General features: G+C 43.9%; 1 protein-coding gene across 1 annotated transcript in view; it reads right to left on the reverse strand.

Moving 5' to 3' along the window:
• The window catches only part of COL4A5 (collagen type IV alpha 5 chain), a 129,861-nt gene that overhangs the window by 76,942 nt on the left and 28,055 nt on the right, over positions 1-24,864 (reverse strand). Inside the window, exons 2-5 of the mRNA XM_063142098.1 lie at positions 13,075-13,134; positions 2,858-2,947; positions 2,373-2,417; positions 575-619 (exon numbers count right to left, since the gene is read on the reverse strand). Coding sequence (XP_062998168.1) covers positions 575-619; positions 2,373-2,417; positions 2,858-2,947; positions 13,075-13,134 — 240 coding nt within the window. The remainder of the gene's footprint in view (positions 1-574; positions 620-2,372; positions 2,418-2,857; positions 2,948-13,074; positions 13,135-24,864) is intronic.

Here is a 24,864-nt window from a genome sequence, read left to right on the forward strand (position 1 = left end):
TTAAGTTATAACCTCTGGCGAGTGGTTAGCCTAGTGGACCGCCTCCCACCTCCGTCCATTTGACCCTGCCACAGAGTCTGGGATCTGTCAATTCTGATGCTCCCTCCCCTTCAGACAAAGGCTGAGTTCCCAGCAAGGGAGAGGATGACCTCTGAGCCTGGGCCTCTTGTTTGATAAGCTCCTGTGAAGATTACTCCTTGACCCCTGGAGAGTCTTGAAGAATTTCCTCCCCAACTTCCTTTCTTGGCTGGTCTACTTCAGGCTCCAAGTCCAATTTGGGATCCAGACCAAGGAGACTGGGCCTGATCCTGACACCCTGTACCCCCCTAAGCTAGCTTTCTGCTCTCAGGTGCAATGAAGAATGCTACTGATCTCTAGTGCAGAAGTAAGATTCAACTGCGAGTCCAGACTAGTTGGCTTCTGTACATGGAATGGGAAGCACCATCTTCTCCTTCGCTTTAGACAGCAAAATACCTTCAGCTGGCCTTTATGATCTTAACAAGCAGATAGGAACATATTATAACAGTAAATATGTAAACATAAAAACAGTTGATCTGAAAATGAGCCTACTTACAGGAAGTCCCGGCGTTCCTGGAAAACCTGGTAGACCTGGAGGTCCCTGGAGGTGAGAAATAGCCACATTTGTGTTTAGAGAAAAGGGAGGGGGTATTACTGCTTTTAAAAGAGGAAGCAGAGAGTTATCAGCTCATTCTTAAGATCATGGCTGAATCAGGAAGGAAGGACTTTGGAAGGGGCACACAGATGGCTTATACTGATTGCTTCTTTTGTGCTGCAAAGATAGTTTTGATGTAATTCTATGGCAGCTTCCCCACCCGGGAGGTTGTCCTGGAATCCAACTGTAAGTCAAAAAATCTGGTTGTGTGGGTCATGACAAGGGTTTACAAGGAATTAAATTATTTTGGAGACTTTCCCACCATTTTTCTGCAGGAAATGCTCTATTTTTAGAAATACAGTTTTATGAAATGTAATTAGTAAACTAATGAAAGAAAGAGTACAAACACTAATCAAATTTAAAATCTAAATAGGAAGCATATATATATATTGACCCACACAGATCTTTAAGCGTGCTAATTAAGGAAAGTGTATGCTATGGAGTTGTCGAGTTTTATATTGGAAAGTTTCCCAATAAAAATAATGTCCAAGTAAAATTTTGAATTTGCTTCTATTCTAAGTGCACTTATTTTATCCCCTCCCCGCAACACATCAAATATTTAAGTTCATCTAATTTTGGCTATTTGGAAAAAATAATCAGATATTTATTTACATGACATATTTTTGTTTAGTTTAACGATATATAAGGTAAATAAACCTACTAGATCACATCTCTTTAGGATAGCTGTAAATGTTCTGATTCCAAATTTTCTGGAAAACTCACATCACAGCTTACAAGTATTTACGGTGTTCTGCTCTGATGCGATCCAAAGAACCTGGCCCATGTAATTGCTGCAGGTGACTTTTTTCTTTCTTTTTGGAAAATAATGATTTTATTTTGGATGGGTGCAGCAGAGGGCCACCCTGGGGGGCTGCATTGCCCACCTCTGATTGTGATTGATGTCTGAACTGGGATCTTTGTTGATCTCCCAAAAAGCCAGAGTCATAAGCCAAGAAGAAACTCTGGCTGCTGTTGCTTCACCTCCTCCTTCTCGTTGTTGTTGTTGTTGTTATTTTTATTAAATAGATTTATGTACCACTTACACAATTTTAAAGTATATCTAAGGTTATGACTCTGGCTTGTTAGGAGGAGAAGAATCCAGAGATTCCAGTTTGAATATCCTGCTAAACAAACCATTGATGGAATGTGTCACTGGCTCATTTAGCTGCTCCTGCTGACAGAAGGAGCCAAGCAGGAATGCATCAAGCAGCATTAGTATGAATGCCTATTACAATAAGCTGGAATTCTTTAGACATCCAAACTCTTATTGTGACATCTGAACGTGGCCTACAAAAGACCTCAGCCTAAGGGTCACCTCACAAGGAACACAGTAGCAAACACAAGTTTGGAGCCACACTTATGTACAATAGTGAGTTGAGGATAAGTCTGGCTCTTTGCTGCATGCAGCTATAAGAAATAGCTTTGCTGCATGCACATATTTTAGGGTACTCATTTTTTAAAAAAACTTTCTATTGTTTTACATAAAGCATCCCTATGACTAGAAATGTATGGATGTTGTTAAATATGTCGTGTCTGCATTTCACGGATTTTCAGGCGACTTCCATTTCGTTGTCCGCTCATTGACATAATCAGATTTCTCTCAATTTCCCAAACTTGCAAAGTGTCACAAGAAGAATCAGCCACCGTTCTCACCGCCACCCGAAATAATCGCTGTCAGGAAAATGAAAATGTCACTCACTCGAATTCCTTTGGGTCCACCTGGTCCCGGAAGTCCATCACCCCCCTGTAAAATATAGAGGGAAAGCGATGAATGACATACATCACAGAATTAATATGAATGGACAGCTCCCTTTAAAGACAGGCAAGGAAAATTGCTTGTTCCCAGGCCAAAAAATTGCGGTTAGAATCTGAGCTGAGCTTTTGTGTGTAATTAATTTGCAGTATAGAAATACAGCCAAACAACACCTGTAACACAAATAAATGCCAAGTTTGGGTTGTACTCCTATATCAACAGAAGTTGGTCCAATTAAACATATAATCTCCTCTTACCTTATTTTGTATTTCTTCGCCAACCAAGCATTAGTTCTCCGTATAAAGAGGGACAGGAAAGAAACTGCTTAGATACAGTGAATACCATCTAAATAGCAGAATGTCTGAAATCCCAAAAGATATTTTATATATCAAGACAACATGTAGTGTCCAATGCTATTCTGTTTGACTCACTTTTTCGCCTCTTGGCCCAGCTGGTCCTTCTGGTCCAGGAAAACCAGGTAAACCTGGCTGGCCTTCTAAACCTGGGAAACCTCTCTCGCCCTGCAATAATAATAATACATATATTTGTCAGTGGAAGTAAGAATTCTCACTATACAGTGCACAGTTTTGGTATTAACCCGCTTCCATTTGCTGTAAGGAATCAGGTTTAACTACATCTTGAACCTCATCAGGAATTTTGGCAAATGTCCACCAGGGATCCATTTTGTTCTTCAGGTGGCTTCTTGGAAGCTTAGTTATTAACACCTATAACCCACCTTTCAAACAAAACAGGCCTCCAACAAAAATTACAATTAAAAACATGACAATGTATCAACAAAAAAGATACAGGAGACAAAGAAAGTGGTGTAGTGGTTAGAGTGTTGGAATGGAGAAACTCAGGTTCAAATCCCCGCTCAGACCATGAAGCTCATGTGATGTCTTTGGGCCAGTCATTGACTCTCAGCCTAACCTACCTCACAGGGTTGCTGTGAGGATAAAAAAATGGAGTCAAAGAGGATCTTGGGCAGGATCTACACTACTGCTTTAAAATGGTTTATAACAGTAGTGGCAACTGTTGGGGCACAGGACACACACCAGATACAGTTTTCAAACCGTTTTCAAAGTGTTGTATCCTGTTTGGTGTAGATCTGGCCTTGGGCTCTTTGGAGGAAAAGACAGGATATAAATGTAATAAATAAATAAAATAATGCAACACACAATAAAAAAATACTTCCAAGTAAACCCATAAGAGCGGTCCTGCTGGATCAAGCCAAAAGACCCATTTCTTCTAGTGACTACTAGTAGTAGTCCAATTTTACGGTATATAACCATAGGTTTTTACAATTTTGGTGCAACAGCAACAAAAGGAAGACAATTGCAGAGGGGGGAAATGTTGAAAAGGCCACTCAGGTCAGTTCATCATGTGTACAATCTGCAGCGAGAGTTTTCAGGCGCCTGGCTCTCATCACTAGCGATGCTTGAAAGTGCAGTGTAGTGACGGATTTGCTGCTTACTGGTGGATTAACTGGCAGGAATGGTCTAGTTTCGATACAAAGCACACTTCACACCCAAAAGCCCTGTCAAAACCTAATTTCACCCGCTGTGCAGAAATGAAAGAAGAAGTCCACGGAAAATAACACATTCGTCCGCGTCTCAGAGACCAGGGTTTCTGCCCACGAGACACTTCTGCAGTGTCTTTTCTTTCCAGCGGATGGGGTGGGTGGCGGCACCTGGGGCCTTTGGAAGCACTCTGAACGCTTTGTCAAGTTCCCAGTGGATTCAGGCGCCAGCCCTGGGAATGGCCTAACCCTGAGGTCTCCAACGTGGTGTCCATGGGCCAAAATGTGCCCACAGATTTTGCACCTGCAAGACTTCTCTCCTCGCTTGATTTTTATTACATTTTAAAATATGTTTTATTAAACCTTCTTTAAAAAATCTGGGGTGGGGGACTGGCCTGCTGGAAAGCAGAGTGCCACCTTCCAGCACCATGTTTATTTGGTGTTGTGATTTGACGCTCAGAGCCAAGTTCTGCCTTCTATCGAGAATCTTGGGTAAGTCATTTTTCTTGTATCTTACCAGTGTGCCTTTTGAGAAATGGGTGCTTTTGACTGGCCATGCCCACCATGGCAGCCATTTTGCGAGCGTGCCCACAAGATATTCTCAGAATTCCAAATGAGCCTACAGACCCCAAAAGGTTGAGACCCTCTCGGCTAGCCCATTGTTCGAAACTTTCTGCAGGTCTGGTTGGTGTTCAGCCTGGAAGTCGAATTCTTGAAAACTTAAAAGCGTTTAAAAGAAATGTTTCTAGATCTCATGAATAAAGAGCAAAGTTTCAACCTGAGTTTGGAATATGAGCCTCCAGGGTTTGGGAAGCTATGCTTGGGTGCACTGCCTAAGTGCCTGATCCTCTTATTCCTACTTCAGTTTCTCCCCTCCTCTGGCTCAGACTCAACCTAGCAAAAACATTGTGCCTTCAGCAAAACCCTGAAGCATTGCAATCACTTTGGTATGAATTGTTTGTTTATTCTAAGCTCCTAACACACTGCTTTGGCACAAGCTTGGCTGTCCCACACCCAGCATCTGGAAAGTTGACAGAGGGGGGTTGCAAGGCGAAGGAGAGGTTGAGGTGAAGTGAGGTAAGACACAGGCAAGGAGCTAATCGCTGGAAAAGAGTTGCAGACTGCTCAGGATGATAAAAGAGCATGACCCGGAAGCTTGTATAAGAGACAGGAAGCAGTATGTGGTCTCCTCTAACCAATCAGAGCTGCGGCTACTGGGCGGTATAGAAATGTAATAATAATAATAATAATAATAATAATAATAAAGATGTTTCTGGGGGACACAGTTGTTCCCTTGTTTTTGTTGAGCTAAGCGATTGTCTATAGTAGCCTTCCGTAAGCTAGTGCCCTTCACAGAATCATAGAATATTAGAGTTGGAAGGGGTATATAAGGTCATTGAGTCCAACCCCCTGCTCAATGCAGGAATCCACCCTAAAGCATCCCTGACAGATGGTTGTCCAGCTGCCTCTTGAAGGCCTCTAGGGTGGGAGAGCCCACGACCTCCCTAGGTAACTGGTTCCATTGTCGTACTGCTCTAACAGTCAGGACGTTTTTCCTGATGTCCACTTGAAATCTGGCTTCCTGTCACTTGAGCCCATGTCCTGAACTCTGGGAGGATCGAGAAGAGATCCTGGCTCTCCTCTGTGCAACAACCTTTCAAGTATATGAAGAGTGCTATCATGTCTCCCCTCAGTTTTCTCTTCTCCAGGCTAAACATGCCCAGTTCTTTCAGTCTCTCCTCCTAGGGCTTTGATTCCAGAGCCCTGATCATCCTCATTGCCCTCCTCTGAACATGCTCCAGCTTGTCTGCATCCTTCTTGAACTGGACACAATGTTTTAGACTACATCTCCCAGCATTCCTGACTAGTTGGCCGGGATTGATGGGAGTCAAGTCCCAAACATCTGGAGGGCACCAGTCTGGAGAAGGTTGTTCTAAAGGCAGAATCTCTGCCAGAAGCCCCTTGGGTGACCATGTTCAGGGGTCACGGTGTGCTGAAATCTAAATTTTCCTGGAGGTTTAAGTCTTGTTGGGCATTACAGAAAGCCAGAGCCAGATGGACCATCGGTTGCTGTTTTGCTAACAATAGCTACAAGTCATCCTGCCCTTTGGGCCAAACTGGGGTTTCCCAGATAGCCACACCCCTCCCATGGCCACACCCCTTTCTGCCAATCGCTGGCCATTTATGTGGTCTACCTGACCCATTTCTCTCATTTTTAATCCGAAGCTTGAGCAGTGTGGACATGCCAAAAACGTTGAAAGTTCGAAAACATCCAAAACTCAAGCTTTAATAGCCATGAATTCCCTCCGTGCCAAACAGGCAGGGCAGCCTTTCCATCAGCGGGATGACAGACAGTCCTGCTCAGCCAATCAGTGTGGCATGAGGGCAGGCCCCAGGTGCAGCTGTGCGGTTAGGCTGCCGCCCCCAGCAGGGAAGAAGGAAGGGGATGGAAGAGACCAATCGGGGCACGTGAGGGAGGGGGCAGGACTGTGCCACATGTGAATTTCCGAGGGGGGATTCACTATGCATGAGCTGCACTTGTATTATTCAGGACCCCTGTGTGGTGCGGAGACTGAGGGGCAAAATAAGCCAGAAAGCAACAGGACTACTAGTTCCCATGGCGACACGGCCTTTAGACTAGTCCCTGATGATGGGACACATGCAAACAGGTTTGTGGTTTCAGCAAGTCCAAACCTAAGTAGTCCAATTTGGATGTAATTGAGTACCTTAAAAAGAAAAAGAAAGAAGAGGTGAGGAATTGCGGTGAGTGAACTCCCTCACTTGTGGAAACTGTTACAAGTTGAAACAGCATACATCAATTACCAGTGGAAATCACACACCGGGCGTCTTTCCAGGTACTCTGATTCATGGCTTGTAAATATAACTCCAACTGAACGGTAAGAGCCATAAAAAAGGCAGGTTGGGAGGGGAGAAGAAAAAGGGAAAGCAGGCACGGGTTGGTTTTGCCACCGAGAAAAGAGCACGGGACCGAAGCAGTCAGAATATGTGGCAAACTGGCGAATCCAAATATGGTGTTAACGGTGTTATTTGAGAGGTGATATTTTGCCTGGTCTTTTGAAAATGTAGGATTTGAATCCTGATAACTTGTTAGTATAAGGAATAAGTATAAGAGGAGACTGAGGGGAGACATGAAAGCACTCTTCAAGGACTTGAAAGGTTGTCACACAGAGGAGGGCCAGGATCTCTTCTCAAGTTACTGGAAGCCAGATTCCGGCTGGACATCAGGAAAAACCTCCTGACTGTTAGAGCAGTATGACAATGGAACTAATTACCCAGGAAAGTGGTGGGCTCTCCCACACTAGAGGGCTTCAAGAGGCAGCTGGACAGCCATCCATCAGGGATGCTTTAAGGTGGATTCCTCCATTGACCAGGGGGTTGGACTTGATGGCTTTAGAGGACTTTTGGGTTGATGCAAATCTATGATGAAATAAGGCCTTAGATGATGAAATAAGGCCTTAGATGGCCTTATAAGACTTTTTTCAGTCTAAACGTGCATAGGATTGTGCCCATAGTTAATAAATTAGTTGCTGTAGTTGATTAGTTGCTTTAGCACTTAGTCCTATGTCTTCCACCTTTGATGATCAGAGGCTTATGAACACCCAAATGGGGAGTGGGAGGCAGGACAGAGGCAAGCATCAGCTGCCTGTCCTCCCACTCTGCATTTTAGCTAGATGGGCTTTTTTTGCCCATCTAGCTAAAATTCAGAGTGGAAGGACAAGCAGCTGATGCATTTTTGCCCATCTAGCTAAAATGCAGAGTGGAAGGACAGGCAGCTGATGCATTTTTGCCCATCTAGCTGAGGAACTTTGGAGGAGAAGGGAAGGAGGTTGGAATGGCCTGGGATAGCTTGGATCCCAGCCTTTCCAATCTCCTCTCTTTCCCGCCAACTGTAATGCCCCCTCTCCCCACCCCCTACAAGGATGGGTTCCCGAATTCGTTGAGGCAGCCGGCACAGTTTTCTCCATGCTGGCTTTGAGGGGGAGGAGCAAGGAGTGCTGATTCTAAGCTCAGAGGTCAGAATGTTGTCTCCAACCTCACATCTGAGAATCTGAAATATCATACACCCCCCAAATGTTGTCTAAGGGCCATAGGATTGCACCCACTATTAGTTGCATTAGTTGCTAACGGAAGTTGTTGAGCCTTGGGTTTGACTGTTGAGAAAAGGAGCACTTTCTGAATGTAACTTCTGAACTCACTTGGGGGGGAGGAGAGAGAGAGAGATTGTGTGATTTTCTGATCTTATTTCTACCTATTCCCTCTTAGAAATGCCAGCTCACTTGGATAGACATGGCAATATCAACTCTGCTATTCATTTTGAGCATACGATGTAATAATTTCCCCTCCTAGCAGGCAAGTGCGGAACAGCCCTAATATCTATTAAAGAGGGGTGGAGGTAGGGTGGGAAAGAGAATGGGTTGAACCACTAGAAAGCTGTTTGTGAATTATGTTTGCACAGGCCAAGCGACTGTTCAGCATCATGTAGAAGGGCAGCCTCTGTCAGGCAGAGGTTCTCTGTCTTAGAGTACCAGTAATTTGCTCAGGCCTTAGGGAACCCAAAAGATGTACGTGGGGCGTGTGCACTTTAGATCCCCTTCAAAGCAATGCAAGACTTTGCACTTCACATTTCTTCTCCTGGTTCGGGTATGCTGAGCGACCTGAGCACACCCCAAACGGGAACGTGGCCTCTGTGAGAAGAAACACACGTAAAACAATCAGAACGAAAGAGGGTGTTGTGTACTACATCGATTCCATTTGATATGGGTCATAGCCTCCTTCATACAAGTGGAAATGCGAGAAAGGGCGTGATGGACCGTTTTGCATTGTCTGCTTGCAAAGAAGGAGTTAGCTAGAAAAAGAGCATGAGGGAAATATTTTGCTAAGAGTAAACACAACAACAAAGGTGCCCCTTTAGTAGGTAATTTCGGTGAATCTGGAGAAGAGAAGATTGAGGGGAGACATGATAGCGCTCTTCAAATACTTAAAAGGTTGTCACACAGAGGAGGGCCAGGATCTCTTCTCGATCCTCCCTGAGTGCAGGACACGGAATAACGGGCTCAAGTTACAGGAAGTCAGATTCCAGCTGGACATCAGGAAAAGCCTCCTGACTGTTAGAGCAGTACGACAATGGAACCAGTTACCTAGGGAGGTCGTGGGCTCTCCCACACTAGAGGCCTTCAAGAGGCAGCTGGACAACCATCTGTCAGGGATGCTTTAGGGTGGATTCCTGCATTGAGCAGGGGGTTGGACTCATTGGCCTTGTAGGCCCCTTCCAACTCTGCTATTCTATGAATGTAAACACCTTGCAACAGACTTTAGATTTGGGGCACCGGAGAGGTTGAACAGGAAAGACGGTAAGATCCCACTGAGAAAGGAAACGGAATGGATCCTAAGATTAAAATTTTATCCTCTCAGGGACTTAAGGAGGACCTGAGGTTTCTTCCACTTCTCTAGCAGCTACATAGTTTTCAGGTATTCCAGTCCTGTCCATATAGAAGTGTCTTTGAGCTAATTGCCATACCTCAGAAACATCTGAATGAACATGTATAACAGGCAGAACAAAAACTACAGCTTTCTCTACACATTTCCGAATCGCCAGTGAATTTTAGTAGGAGACAACCTTACAGGAATTTCTGCAGGTGTTTTTGATAAAGAAGCATGCAGAGGCCTAGACGCAGTGTGCATGGATTTAAACGTTCCGTTTATTAATGGTGACATTTGATGCTATTTTTAAAAAAATGCATTTTCACACTTTTTAGTCTGGGGGGGAAGTGCACACTTCTGAAAAATGAACTTTTCTCATTGCGCACATTTCCTGTTCAAATAAACTTTTAAAAAAGGTTGCAAATAGCATGAGCTGAATCGAGCTTTAAAGCGATGATTGGAGAAATTTGGCCAGTTCGGGCATGTCTACACCTCCTGGTGTTCTGGGAGGGAGGATCTCACGATATGCTGATCGTGAGATCTTCCCCCTGCGTTCACACGTGGCGCTCAATGTCCAAGGAAGAAGGAGGATGTTGCGCCTGCCTTTTTTTTTTTTAGAAAGACAGGACCTGGAGCGCACCTGCACTCCAGCGCAAAAGTAAGTTTAAAACAGAAAGAAAAAAGTCCCGACGGCCCTGGACTCTCCCAAGCCTGGCTCCTACCCTCCGATGTCCCCCGCTACTCACAGAGAAGAGGGAAGAAGCCGGGACAGGTGGCCACACCACCTGTGGTCCTTGGGATTGTCCTGGGACCGCAGGAAAAACCGAGAAAAAAGGATATGGCGATATCCCGGGGAAATGGAGGAATCATCCCTCCCTGCTCCCGGGAGCCCCTGTGCGTCATGTGGATGCACAGGTTTGATCCCGGGATATCGCCTGGTGTAGACATGCCCCAATTCTCTCATCACCCCCAGCCAGTGTGACCAATGCCCCGGCTGATGGGGGTTGTAGTATGGAGGGAGCCAAGTATGGAGGGAACCAAGTTGGAGAAGGCTGCCGCAAGCTAAGCCAGTGGCTATCTCCACCATCACCACACGGCAGTAAATTCAATGCTGGTTATGTATTCCGTGAAGATGGAATGGCCTGCTGGAAGAGATCTGTCAACTTAACAGTCTTTTAGCATTTAAGAAAGCTATAAAGACTGATCTATTCCAGCAGGCCGATCCAGTGGGATTTTAGGATGATTTTAGTATGTTTTTAGGAAGTTTTAACAATGTATACTGTGTTTTGATTAATATTTTATGTATTTTATACTTCTTGTTGTTCCCTGCCTCGATCAGGATAGAGAGGCGGGTTAGAAATTATTATTATTATTATTATTATTATTATTATTATTATTATTTGTCTGTCCTCAATTTCCTTCCAATCGATCCATCTCATTGTGTGACACAGAGTTTCTATTATTATGAAAGAGGTGTGTGTGTGGGGGGGGGGAATTCTCCAAAAGCGTGCATCATTTTAAAAGAAATGTATGACAGGGGTTCAAAGTAGACACGCACACGTAGAGAACTCGCTTACTTGGATTTGCGGCAATGCAACCTCATTTAACCTTTCATCAGTGCCAAACAGACTAAGCCTTAGGCTTAGCACACACGTATATACAATGAACCTGTGGTAAACAAACTTGCCAAGGGATGATCTCATTCATTTGAATGAGAGGTGTGGTCCGAGGATAGTTTTATCATGGCACCCCTCAACACCCCATTGGTAAAAGTGGACTATACCAGTACAGCTTGATAGGGGAACTGTGAAGGCATGTTAAAACTAGAACAACTTCCCCAGAAAGATGCCCTCTAGACGTTAGAGGTATCAGCACCCATGAACCCCAACCCGCATGGCCAATGGTTGGGAAATCTAAAAGCTGTCCACTAAAACATCTGGAAGCCAGCAGGCTGGGAGAGGCAATAGAGCTTCGGCTATTGGGCGGTATAAAAATGTAATAAATAAATAAATAAATAAATAAAATAGCTAAATTGAATTTTTCAAATCTCTTTCAAATGCAGATTCAAACCCATAATCCTTTGGGTCAGATTATTTTTATACACATACAAACACATCTATCTATCTATCGATTGATCCATCCATCCATCCATCCATCTAATACACATACACAACTTTTGTTACTTAAGATTTGTGATATTTAATGTGATTTTATTAATACATTTGATGGACTATTTTTATGCTATAAGCTGCCCTGGGGAGCCAATGGTCGTAAAAAGTGTCTAAGAAATGGATGAAACAAACAAATGAAAATAAACAGTGCGCCCCGTGCTTTACTGAGAACAAGATGGTGGGCTGCTGCCCCCAAAGACCTTACAGTCTAATATGGATTGTAGATTCACACGAATGCTTTGCACCTCCAGCAACTCTGCAACTACACATGATGTCAGTATTGTTGACACTGACCGGCAGTGGCTCTTCCAGGCAGACTGAAAGAACTGCGCATGTTAAGCCCTGAGATGAGAAGACTGAGGGGGAGACATGATAGCACTCTTCAAGGACTTGAAAGGTTGTCACACAGAGGTGGGCCAGGATCTCTTTTTGATCATCCCAGAGTGCAGGACACGGACTAATGGGCTCAAGTTACAGGGAGCCAGATTCCGGCTGGACATCAGGAAAAACTTCCTGACTGTTAGAGTGGTATGACAATGGAACCAATTATGTAGGAAGGTCGTGGGCTCTCCCACGCTACAGGCATTCATGATGTAGCTGGACAGCCACCTGTCAGGGATGCTTTAAGGTGGATTCTTGCATTGAGCAGGGGGTGACCTTAGATGACCCTTCCACTATTCTATGATTCTAGCCCTACCTAGAGAAGCTGGGGGTTGAACCTGAGACCATCTGCATCTAAAGCAGGTGCTCTACTACTGAGTTTCAACCAGTGTCTCTGATAAATGCTGAGTATGCTTTCTTCATTTACTCCTTTATCACTACTACGTTCACTCCCATTTGGCAGGCATTCTCCAAGGCCTGGTTCCCACAAAGGAGGAGAGGCAATGGTACGGTCCAGATGGGAGGGCTCACAGGCGGAATGGTTCCCCTATGCAAAATGTTCCCTGCGCATAGAGAACTAGCACATCAGAGAGTTCTAACCTAGCTTTCTCTTTGGTTGCTCGATCTGTACATGCAAGGATTTAATTTTTAAAGTATTTATTGATATAGTGGGAGCATTCCGTCACGTGGTCCCTTTACCTGATTTCCAAATGAATAGAGCCCATACCCACATGCCCTTAGTTATGCAGGGCTCACACATGTCGACCCTACAGAGAATGGTGATTGCATTATTCAACTGGAGACTTCAAGCGTGCCCTTTGCTGTAGGGTGCATTGTTTCAAAATACGTTATGAAATAGATGATGAATTATTATGAACCTTCAACCCCAGATCATAACAGAAATGATCTGAGTTGCTCTGTGGCATATCAATTTGTTTAAAATCCAACAGAGCGGGGGGAAATGGATCAAGAAACATGACACATGTATTTTACTGCATGAAATTCAAGAAACTGCCTGCAGCTGGGGTCATTGCCACACACACGCACACACAAAAGTGTTGAGAGACATCAAAAAGGCAAACATAGTTTGAATGTTTGTTTTTTTAGAGATAAGAATATACGCCATTCTATTTACCTTTTCTCCTTTTGCTCCGCTGCAGTCACATTTGGATCCTGATGAACACCCATGGCAAGCCTAGACAAAGGGAATTAGGAACAAAAGCAAAAATTAGCTTTTTGGGTTCTCCCAGGGTGGATTGATTTAACTCAAGGCAATTCGAACCAGTGATTTAGATCAAGAAGAAAAAAAGGACGATTCAAGTCAAATTTCTGTGGTTGCTGCATTTGCCATTGTTATTGTTGTTTCTGGTTTTATTGTTGGCTTTTATTGTTTTAATGTATTTTATTGCCATGCACAACCGCAACATTTGTTTCAAGGCATTTTTCTAAAACACAGAGAGGAAGAAGAAGAATTCCACAATCTTTCTCCTCCAAACTGATTGTACGGAATGGACCACTTACGCAAAAAGTTATTCTGCATCAGAGAAATTGCTGCAATAAGAACTCCAGCCGATAGATGGCGGCTCCTACTCACAGTTGGGAAATGTCATTTACTCAAATCCATCCACTTCTGAGGGAAAGAGTAATTAACTTCCTTTTCCTGTTCAGCCATGTCATAAAAGACAAATTTGCCACCCAAAGCTAAAAGCAACATTTAACGGCGTAGCTCAGTGGCTAGCACTTTGGATGTTAACTCAAGTGACCTGCATTCCCAATTCCAATTTATTTCCATATTTCCTATTCCAATGGTCTACTGCCTTGCCACACATTGTTCCACTCAAGGAAGTTTAAAACTCATAGAAATGACAGACTATACAAGCATCACATCCTATAACAATTCAAATGAAAATATGTCACATAACATAAAATTCAACAAGTTACTTCACACAGCACTATGAGATTGCATCAACTAAAACAACAACAATGCCCATTAATGAAAGGGGGGACCCCTTTTAGTATAACTTGTTTTATTAAGGGCTTTCTACATTCATGCAAGCTCTAAAATGCTGAAGTTTTGCAAACATGTTATTTAGCCAATATTAGGGTGACCCTATGAAAAAGAGGACTGGGCTCCTGTATTTTTAACAGTGGTATAGAAAAGGGAATTTCAGCAGGTGCCATTTGTATGTTTTTCCCTACCCTGTGCCTGTTTACCCTACCCAGTGCCTGTTTGCATTCTCTCCCCCTCCTTATTGCTTTACTATGACTTTATTAGAATGTAAGCCTATGCGGCAGGGTCCTGCTATTTACGGTTTTACTCTGTACAGCACCATGTACATTGATGGTGCTATATAAATAAATAATAATAATAATAATAAAATACCCTCTTCATCACAACAGTTAAAGCTGCAGGAGCCCTGCCCGCTTCTGGTCATTCTAGTATAGCTCCTGCAGCTTAAACTGTCATGGTGAAGAGGGAATTTCACCAGCTGCTGCATGCATACAAATGATACCTGCTGAAACAACCTTTTCTATGCAACTGTTAAAGATACAGGAGCCCTGTCCTCCTTTTCATAGGGCCACCCTAGCACAATATGCATATGGTATGGTATCCTATGTTGTGGTTAGCTCGGGCTTCACCACTACCTTGGAGCTGGATGGCTGTCGATAGTGTGGTGGACTTCTGTCCCAGATTTGCCCGTTTACTGGAATAAGACACATGCAATCTATGCAACTACAGCTACCAGTCCACCTTACAAGGACCCTAACTGGCAACCAATGCCGTCCACATAGAATCAAGTCCTAGTGATTACAATAAAGCAGAAGTCAAGCATGGAACCATCAAAAGAACAATGCAAAGATACAATATGCAATCCTTCTTCAATCCATTTATTATTAGGGACTGCATGGCTGTCTGGCTGGTGTCTCAAAGCCCTGCGAGAAATCACCAGCTTGGCTCCCTGGACACCAGCACACACACACACCCCAGTGCTTGCCCAACTCAGCGCACATTGAGCCGAGCAAATGTGTGGGTGCCTATTTCCCCTTTGAGCTGCCATTTTCTGCAGAAATGAGGAGACATTTGTGCAGAAAATGTTCCCTGGGCGAATTACAACAATAAGTGTAAAATGCAATGCAAAATGACAAACTGCACAGGAATGAATAGAAAACAGAACAGCCAGAAATAGCTAAAAACTATGACAGAGACTATGCACAAAAGTCCATCGACTTAGCAGTGACGTCACGTATCTTTTAGAACATAATAGATCTATTGTGGACAATAGAAAGTCTCACAACTGACTTGTTGCTCTTTCTCAGCCTCAGATCTCCATCTGTGAAAAATGTGATTGATTGCAGACTGGGCTGTCACCCAAATCAAGACATCTTAGGGCACAATCCCATGCTTGCTTAGACAGAAAGAAAAAGTCCTACAGCTTTTTTTCCCTGTCGGAACATGCATAGGATTGTGCCCTTAGTTGAGTTTTAAAGTGATAAAGGCTTCCGTTACTTACCCTATTTCTTCCATTCTAAGACACACTTTTTCCCCCATATAAACATCTCTAAAAATGGGGTGTGTCTTAGAATCGCTTGTGTGTCTTAGGTTTTGTTTTTTTTCTGTTGGTGGTACTGAAATTAGTGTGTGTCTTACAATTGATGGGGTCTTACAATCGAAGAAATATGGTATTATTATGTTTCTGTACACACACACCCTATAGCTGAAGCTCTCTGGGAAATTTACAAAGAACTTTTTAAAAAAAACACCCACCCCCATTAAAATACAGTATACAAAGTTTATAACACCTTTTACATAAAACACACAAACAAACAATACACACGGAGGCCACATTTATCTAAGAATGACTTTGAGCAGTCAGTCATAACCAAAGACAGATCCAGGACCAATTAAAACACCATATGATGCCTGAGAAGAAAAAGAAAAGTCTTAACCTGGCACCAAAGAGAAGACAAATGTTGGGGAGATGGTTCCACGGTTGGGGGCCACCACTGAGAAGGCCCTCTTCCTCTCTGCTGGCTTCCGAGCTTCCCTTGGAGGAGGCACCCAGTGGAGGATCTTAGATGTCTATGCTCAAGTATGAGTAGGTTCATGTCAGGAGAGGTGCTCTGTCAGGTATCGCGTTCCCAAGCAATACCTGACAGAGCACCTCTCCTGACAGGGCTTTATAGGTTAAAACCAGTATCTTCAATCAAACTTGGAAGCTTACAGGCAGCCAGTGCAAATGGGTTCGAGTCGGTCTTATATGTTGGACCTTCTCAGGGCTGTGAAGTCGGAGCCGTGGAGTCGGAGGCAATTCTTGGGTTACTGGAGTCGGAGTCAGTAAAAATGTACCGACTCCAAATAAATTTAAATTATATATAGAGTTGCGATATGTATATTCACTTGAATTTTATATTCAAATGATACTTTAATCTCAAAAAAGTTTATGTTACTTATGTTCCTAACTGAGTTCATTTCTTTTAAAACGGTCATTTGTTAAGTTGTTTTAGGTGTTAAATTGTTTTTTTTTACTTTCTTGTAGTTTTGACTTTGATATCAAAGTATATACTTTAGATTTTTGAACTAGCAGAGAAAGTTGTTCCTGATTTTCTTTTATAGTTTCATATCCTATTACTTTATACTCTATAGTCTTTTGATAAACCGCCCAGAGAACTTCGGCTATGGGGCAATATAAATGCAATTAAATAAATAAATAAAAATATAACCTCATTGTTTTCATTTTTGGGCTTCTTTAATAAATAAAATAAACCAGAATGTCTTAGCTATAGCCTTTAGACCCAGGCTTTAACAGGTTAGGGTTCTAAAAAGTTGCGTGCTTGCAGTCAATGTAGGAAATATATAGGAAATTTATTTCCTATATCAATATATAATTAAAGGAGTTGGAGGTGCCATGAATAAAGGAGTCAGAGGTTTTATGTGCTGACTCCATAGCCCTGCTATGCGTCATAGCACAGACTTAGCGGTATTGCATCCTATGAGAGAAAGGCAGGGAGGTTGAATGCCTCTTCATAGGTCTTCTCTATATGGGCCTTTTATTCTGCAATTGAGATTGGTTACTTATAGAAGTTTGCAGATCCTTTACATGACATTGTCAACCTCCAGCACCTCTCCCGTGCTTTCCAACAATTTCTGCAGCTTTATTTGCAATAGAGATTAAGAAGAAATAAAAACACACACCACGTGTCTGTGTAAAGAGGGAGTTGTGCTATAACAGCAGCACCATCTAGTGGCTTATAATGAAACATATAGAACTTGCAGATAAAGGTGACAGCCGGGGCGGGGGGGGGGGGGAGAGAGGAAGTACGTGCAAAAGAGCTGATCTTAATCCCGAAAAGAATTCAAAAGCAGAAACCACAATAAAGTTGCAGGATTAAAAAAAAAACACCTGGCATGGAGAAGCCCTAAGTCTTTTCTAAAACAGGAAAAACTACAGTACTTGAATTAAAACAAAATGGGTTGTCTAATCAGAAGCAGCTTTATAGTTGATTAAAAAAGGGCAATCAATCGGTTGCAACCAAGACTCCTAGCGTAGCAATTAAAGAAACAGAATTGCACATTCCAGTAAACCGCCCAACAGGAAAGAGTTAAAAATTAACCTTTTCACTAATCAACTTCACAGGGAAGTTTCTCCCTCTTCTCCACAATAACTTCAGCTCCCCAAAGCCAATGGGGCAAGACACGCAAGCCTGCAGAGGTGGTTCAGTCATGATTTTATTTATTTATATTTATTTATTACATTTATATACCGCCCCATAGCTGAAGCTCTCTGGGCGGTTTACAAAAGTTAAAAACATTAAAAATATACAAGATTTAAAACCATCAAAAACATAAAAACAACAATATAAAAACAACAGTATCCATTTAAACAACAGTTCTGGGGTCCGTTAAAAAACAAACTTGGCGTTGTTAAATGCTATTAAATTAAAACTTTATCCGATGTTTGAACTGAACGGCCATGAAAGTAGCATCACTCCCAATCACAAATGGTATCACTGAACTATTAGAATTTACAGCACCAGAAATGAAGGAATCCAAAAATCCCTGGTAAGCAAATACCTTCCTTAGGATGAACTAAAATAGCACAGAATAGCAAGCAGGGTTTGTAATATTCCGGAAATTCGCTTTAAACAAAATGAGTTTTTTTTGGGGGGGGGGCGAGGAAGAGGAGAAAAAGCAATGAGTGGTGTTGTTGCTCCTCATGTCTGGAGTTTGTAACGGTCTTGGAATGCAGGAGGAGTTTTGCAGATATAAATGGTGTAACCACTCAAAGGCACAAAACTGTTGTCAAAGGTTTCCCCATTTCGGTGAATATAACATCTAGGGTGACCCTATGGAAAGGAGTACAGGGCTCCTGTATCTTTAACAGTGGTATAGAAAAGGGAATTACAGCAGGTGTCATTTGTATGCATGCAGCAGCTGGTGAAATCCCCGCTTCATCACAACCGTTAAAGCTAGCAAGAGCCCTGCCCTCTTTTGTATCTGGTCAAGAGGGCAGGGCTCCTGCAGCTTTAAATAAGGTAACCCTATGGAAAGGAGGACAGGGCTCCTGTATCTTTTAACAGTTGTGTAGAAAAGGGAATTACAGCAGGTGTCGTTTGTATGCATGCAGCACCTGGTGAAACCCCCTCTTCATCACGGGAGTTAAAGCTGCAGGAGCCCTGCTCTCTTTTGTATCTGGTCATGCTTTTCTTCTTAATGGGACAACACAGGTGCCTAACTTGTTTTTTAAAAAGTAAGTTGTTCTTAGGACCAGCTTCTGCAACTAGCCTTACATTTTTTAAGTACTTCAACCAGATGCAAACAGAGCAGAGTTTGCAAACTTTGAGAGGATTAACAGAGAGAGAGGGAGATGGAAGATGGGGGAGGATGGATGCTAAGCCTGAAAAGAGAACATTCTGTACTAAATTAAGTATCAGCCAAACAAGCAGGAAAAAAATCCAGCTGGTTACATCTCCAGACGGTGCCTTTGCTTGACCGCTCTTCCTCTTTCAACAGAACTATGCTCAGAGAAGTGCAAGGACCATTACCTACCTGGCAGGCACAGGGAATTCCCTGGCTCACCGCCTAAACAAACACTCTGTGCCTCCCCAAACTGCTCCAGCTGTACAAACGTGAACTTTTCAAAATATTTTAATAGCTTGGTCATTAGATTTATTGTTTTGGTTATAATTTAATCACTGTTTGGGGGAATTACTATTGTAAACCATCCCGAAAGCATATACTGCCAGTGGGAGGTATGTAAATTCAATAAATCAAAATAAAATAAAATAACAAACTTGGGAGAGAGTGAACCAGCCCTACCATTAGGTAGAGTGAAGCAATTGCCTCTGGCGGCAGACGCTGGGGGCAGCAGCAGTAGTCATTCGTTCGGAATCCTCCGAGCATTCTGCTCTTTTGGAAGGACAAAGCTGTGTCCTCAGCTATCCTGGTGCCCTCAGCTCAGGAGAAGGGTGATGTTCTCCACCGGTATTAAAGTAAGCAGTGCCGGCTTCAGGCTTCAGGGGGCGCTTGGGCAAGACGCCCTCCGTGCCACGCCCTCATTCTGACTGAGTCCATCTCCTCCTGTCACCTGCTGCTCTTGTTCCTCATTCTCTTCCTCATCATTGCCTTCACTTGCTTGCTTGACAAGCAGAGAGCCAGGGAGCAAGGAGGCCAAAGGTATCTCCTGCCCCTCCTTCTTACCACCACCGTTACCTGGGCCAGAGCAAGAGGCAGGTGAAGAAGCAGGTTGCAAAGGTGAAGAAGAGGAGCAAGTCCAGGGGGCTTTTGTCAGTGGGCCCCTGCCGGGGCCCCAGGCATGCCTACCCTTGACACCAGCCCTGGAAGCAAGATTTACCTGTCAGTCCAATCAGCTTCTGTAGGTGGTATGGGGAGGGCACACAAAAATGTGTCCGTTTGAAACAATGCAGATGAGAATGCATATACATCTGAGAGAGAAAAGCGTACCCCCAAAAGGTGCACATTTTGGAAAACACACACAAATTTTCACACGGGCTAAAAAATCAATCAATCAATCACAATGCAATGTGGAAATGGGACAGAATGAAGCCCGGCAGTGGAAAAATGAGAAGCTGAGTGAAATTCAGCTTGGCAGAATTACCTTTCCTCGGTCATATATGTCCAGATCTACAAACTTTGCAAGTCTCACGTGAATTAGCTCACAAATACCCTCCAGAGCCACCAGGGCGGCTCTCAGACAGAAGGCGCTCCCAAGCTGTTCTCTGCTGCTCTGTAGCACCACCTTTGTAATGGCCAGAGGTGGTACTAAGTTTTATTAACCTAATGAGATCAGGTGACCTGAGGAACCCATAGGGGCCTGGATTCCCCTATATAATTTGCTCCAGTCTGAGCAGCTGTGTCTGCAGATCCTCAACCGATGGCCCTTGCCTCGCTAACGGCCCACTTCATCTCCTCTCCATCTGGTTCCAGAACCTGACCGCCGTGTCTGCCTTTGGTTCTTGGGATTCTGGCCTACCAGCTCTGGACCATGACTGGACAACACCATTTGCCCCCTGACTTTGCTAGGCCCCGACACATCTTTCGGAGGACCACAATGCACAGAACCCATCAAGTCTCCAAAAGCCGACAAAGGACTCTCTCCGTTACCTGCAGGGGGACACCCGAAGTCCTTAGCAGATATCAGCATTTCATAAAAATGGATCTGATGGATCAAAACTGTTCCCATCCACCCCCGCCTAATGAACTGCACTGGAACAAACACATTAATCTACCGGCTTGGATCACATCCATATGTTCACAGAAATGTTTGCACTGACCCCAAAATGTGGTTTTCCAGGAGTGCTGCATGCTCTTTTAGCAGTATAACCCACCCTATGGTACGCCCACCATTGGCTCCAGTGCCTGATTACATTTTCCTATGGGTCACACACACCCATAGAAAAATGGTGCCCCCCCCCGGGCCCTGGAAAGCCCCAGAGAGGAAACCCCTATTCAAAAACAAGTCTCCATTAAGCTGCTTTCTGCTTCAAGAAAAAAGACAGAACAAGCTATGCAAACCAGATTGTGGTCTTCCCCAACCTGGTGCCTTCCAGATATGTTGGACTACAAATCCCATCATGGGCTGAGCAGTTTGCTCATCCAGCGCCAGCTGCCTTCCAGTGTGTGTCCGAGCCTGATTTAATGTGCTGGTTTTAACCTTTAAAGACTTAAATGCTTTTGGCCCAAGGTACTTGAAAGTCCGCCTTCTCCCATACAACCCTGTCCACATGTTGAGGTCATCCGAAGATGACCTTCTCACTTGTCCACACCAAGGGCGGTTAGGCTGGTGAATACATGGGAGAGGGCATTATCAGTGGTGGCCCCGCATCTCTGGAGTCAGCTTCCATCAGGGATTCCTCAGGCCCCTTCTTTGCAGGGCTTCAGGAAGGCTTTGAAGACTCACCTGTTTCTGCTAGCCTTCATATAGTTTGCGGGCTGCAGGTTAGATTTAGATTTATCTTAGGAACATAGCCTTATTAAGTCAGACCATTGGTCCATCTAGCCCAGCATTGTTGACACTGACTGGCAGCAATGGCTCTCCAGGGTTTCATTCCTTGCCCTACCTGGAGAAGCCGGGGATTGAACCTGCAACCTTCTGCATGCAAACCAGGTGCTCTGTCCCACTGAGCTATATTGGTGCTAGCTGGTTTTATAGTATTTTATTGTACATTTATTTATTGTCTCTTTTTATTTGCAGATATTTTATTTTATTATTATTGCCTACGCTGCCTTGGGAGGGTTCGACCCTTAATGGTGGCCTACAAATCATTTCAAATACACCAATAAAATAAATCAATCATCCCCAGGGCAGTTGGCTTGCTGGTTATAGTCCCACGCATTTGCAGATCAGCAGGCTGGAAAACGCTCACTGTGTCCGTAACAATACAGTCCAACAGACTGAGGGAAACTTCGCAGGACTCTCCACCGAAGGGACTTGATGTAAAACCTTGGAGGCATCGAGCCAAAAGCACAGTATCCCGCAAATATTTACAGAAGGCCTTCTTCCCTGTGACTCTCTCCAGTTGCCTCACTGAACACTCACTCAACGGTGCCGTCAAGGGGATTTCGTGCACCAGTTCTTAGGCTCCCCATTCAGCAGCAAAACTCCGGGTCCGTGGCTTTCGTTGGGATCTGGAGAAGGTCAAAAGCAATTCTCCACCCCCCTCCTCACACAAAAGAGAGCCTGAAGGGCTCTTCTCCTATGTACACACATTAACTCACTCCGTTCGCTTCCAAAGAAAGCCGTTCTGCTCAGACCAAGATGACATAGAGCTGTAAAGGTTTTCCTCTGTGAATTAAAAAAAGAAAACAGAGACGAAAGGGCTCCCTTAAGGCGCAAAATGTCAGAAAGTTTCCCACCAGCCCTTTCATAGCCATCAATACATTAGTCAACACATATCACATCTATAAGACAATTTACAATCCATTATTCAGTTTATCGGTCAGCCAAAAAGATGTTACCAATTCAACTGGCTTCAGAATCACCGCAATGTGTCAAAGCAATCCTAAAACTAGATTATTCAGTTGAGTAGGAACACAGGAAGTTGCCTTATATTGATCAGACCAGGGGTCTGCCCATCTAGACCAGTATTGTCAACACTGACTGGCAGTGGTTTGGGGCAGATTTCTTTCCTAGCTCTACATAGACATGGTGGAGATCGAAGCTGGGACTTTCTGCATGGAAAGCACGTGCTCTACAGTCACCCCGTTACTTCATCATTGTACATATATTGAGCCTCAGGCAGACCTAAGGCAATCCCCATAAAGAATATTCTGGGAAGAAGACCAGCAACACCCACTGAAAACTCCTTATAAGAGCCCTGGGAGACCTTCTGCTCAACGGAGGTCCTGGGAACACCGTCGGATCCAAGAACTGCAGGATCAGATCTCCAAGCAGTGCCAAAGCTTTCTGGAAAGACTTATTGGGAAGGTTAACAGAGTTCAACCATCCCCAATGATCTCCAAGTATAGAGCTACTAAAGCCACGAGGGCACTCCAAGTGCAATAGCCAATTTAAAAACTAACTGGCAAGGATATTTAAAAACAACAATTCTGCAGTGGGAAAAACTACCTGGAGGCGATCCTACTGAAGGCAAGCCTGTTATTCTCTGGTTCGAACCACAGCAACAAATCTATGCACTCCAATGTGTCGAAATCCAGTTGGCTCCATGAATCCACTGGGGATGTCCAGTGCAACATAGTCTACAGAGACAGGAAGGTCAGAGCATGGGCACTTAGGATTTCTTGCACAACCAGAAGTGCAAAGTGTGAAGGGCAGGTAAACTCCATTTCAACCAATGGAGAGGTATTGACTAGATGGTGAAAGCCTTGCTCTGCATTGCACAGATTTCAGCTTTTGCCATGCCATTATCAAGGCCTGAAAAGCAGCCATACATTGGCCATAGTGCACAAAGGCTCAAACAACTGGCAGTGAATGTGACACAGGCCAGAAAATCTGTGCAAGTGAATCCTTATCAGGCTTCCAGAAGATGTCCTGGTTTTCCACGCAGATCTCAGAGGACGGCAACAAGGGAGAGGGCCTTCTCTGTGGTGGCCCCTCAATTATGGAACGATCTCCCTGATGAGGCCCATCTGGCACCAACACTGTTATCTTTTCGGCGCCAGGTCAAGACATTTCTTTCCTGCCAGGCACTTAACAGCATATGCTGAGTCTCCAGAATTATCTTTGGCCCGGCTGAGAGTTTAAAAATTGTTTTAAATGTTAGCTGTTTTTACAATTTTAAATTGTGTATATTAATTTTTAACGTTCCGTCTTTTAATCTTTGTAAACTGCCCAGAAAGCTTCGGCTATGGGGCGGTATATAAATGTAATAAATAAATAATCTGTGACCTCAGAGTCTAGCAATCGGGCAAAAGCAGAATGGCACCTTCCCTGCACATACAAGGAAAAACCACTACCGTTCACCACCTGATAATGCAAGAGTATCCATGAATGCCTGAATGCATCCCATTGAATTCAATGAGACTCATTTCCAGATAAGCGTGCATTGGATGTAGCCTTCGCATAAAATTCATTTCAGGTGTTCTTCAACCGGGGCACATCTCCAAGAAAAGTCCAAGCCTGTACCGCTTGCTGAAACTTCTCTTCATCCTCACCTCTTTCCTCTTCCTCTTCACATCTCACTCACTCCTGTTTCTCTTCAACTAGTCTCCTCCCCTTCAAACATACCTTTCCTAGTCAAGGTCAGATACCAAATACTTGGCATTTTCGCAGACTACAGGGATGTATCAATTGTCACAGTGATCCTTGTTTAGATTAACGAGAGAGCTGGGCTGTGTGATAGATTACCAGGGATTCAGCGCAGGAAGCAATACTCTTGTCTGGCCCAAAGATTGCAAGCTTTGATGTTATTCTCCATCTCTTTTAACTGAATGGACCTTCCCAATCTCTGCAAACAGAATTCAAGAATCGGCATGAAATGGACTCTACCACTAGGCATTTTCAGCCCTGCAGGGAGACGGTATTACCGGACGGATTCAACAGAAAACGTCTTCCATGCAAACAATTCAGAATATCTTTATCTTTGAATGAGCTGTTGGCGGGAATTTAGGGATGATGGAGCCAGCTAATCTCATCTTAAGTGAAGTGATTGGAAAGCTGCATTCCTGGCCCAGCGTCTCCTCAGTTAGGGAGTGCCACCATCACCACAAATATAAAACTTGCCTCTGCAAAGTGAGAAGGTTTAGCTCTGCGAGGTCGTAACGCTGCAGCTGAGAATGTTCCCTTCAGAAAAAAGGAAGTTATTGAAGGTTGAAGATCTCCACTCACACGGCATCCTAATCTTCCGTCTATTCACAAGGATCAAAAAGAAGGCTCGTCACAGGTTATCCCCAGATCATGAGACAGTGGCCTGGATTAGAAAAGAGTGCCAGACCATAGCTGATCGA

Source organism: Elgaria multicarinata, chromosome 15 (genome assembly GCF_023053635.1).
Source record: "Elgaria multicarinata webbii isolate HBS135686 ecotype San Diego chromosome 15, rElgMul1.1.pri, whole genome shotgun sequence".
Lineage (NCBI taxonomy): Eukaryota > Metazoa > Chordata > Lepidosauria > Squamata > Anguidae > Elgaria > Elgaria multicarinata.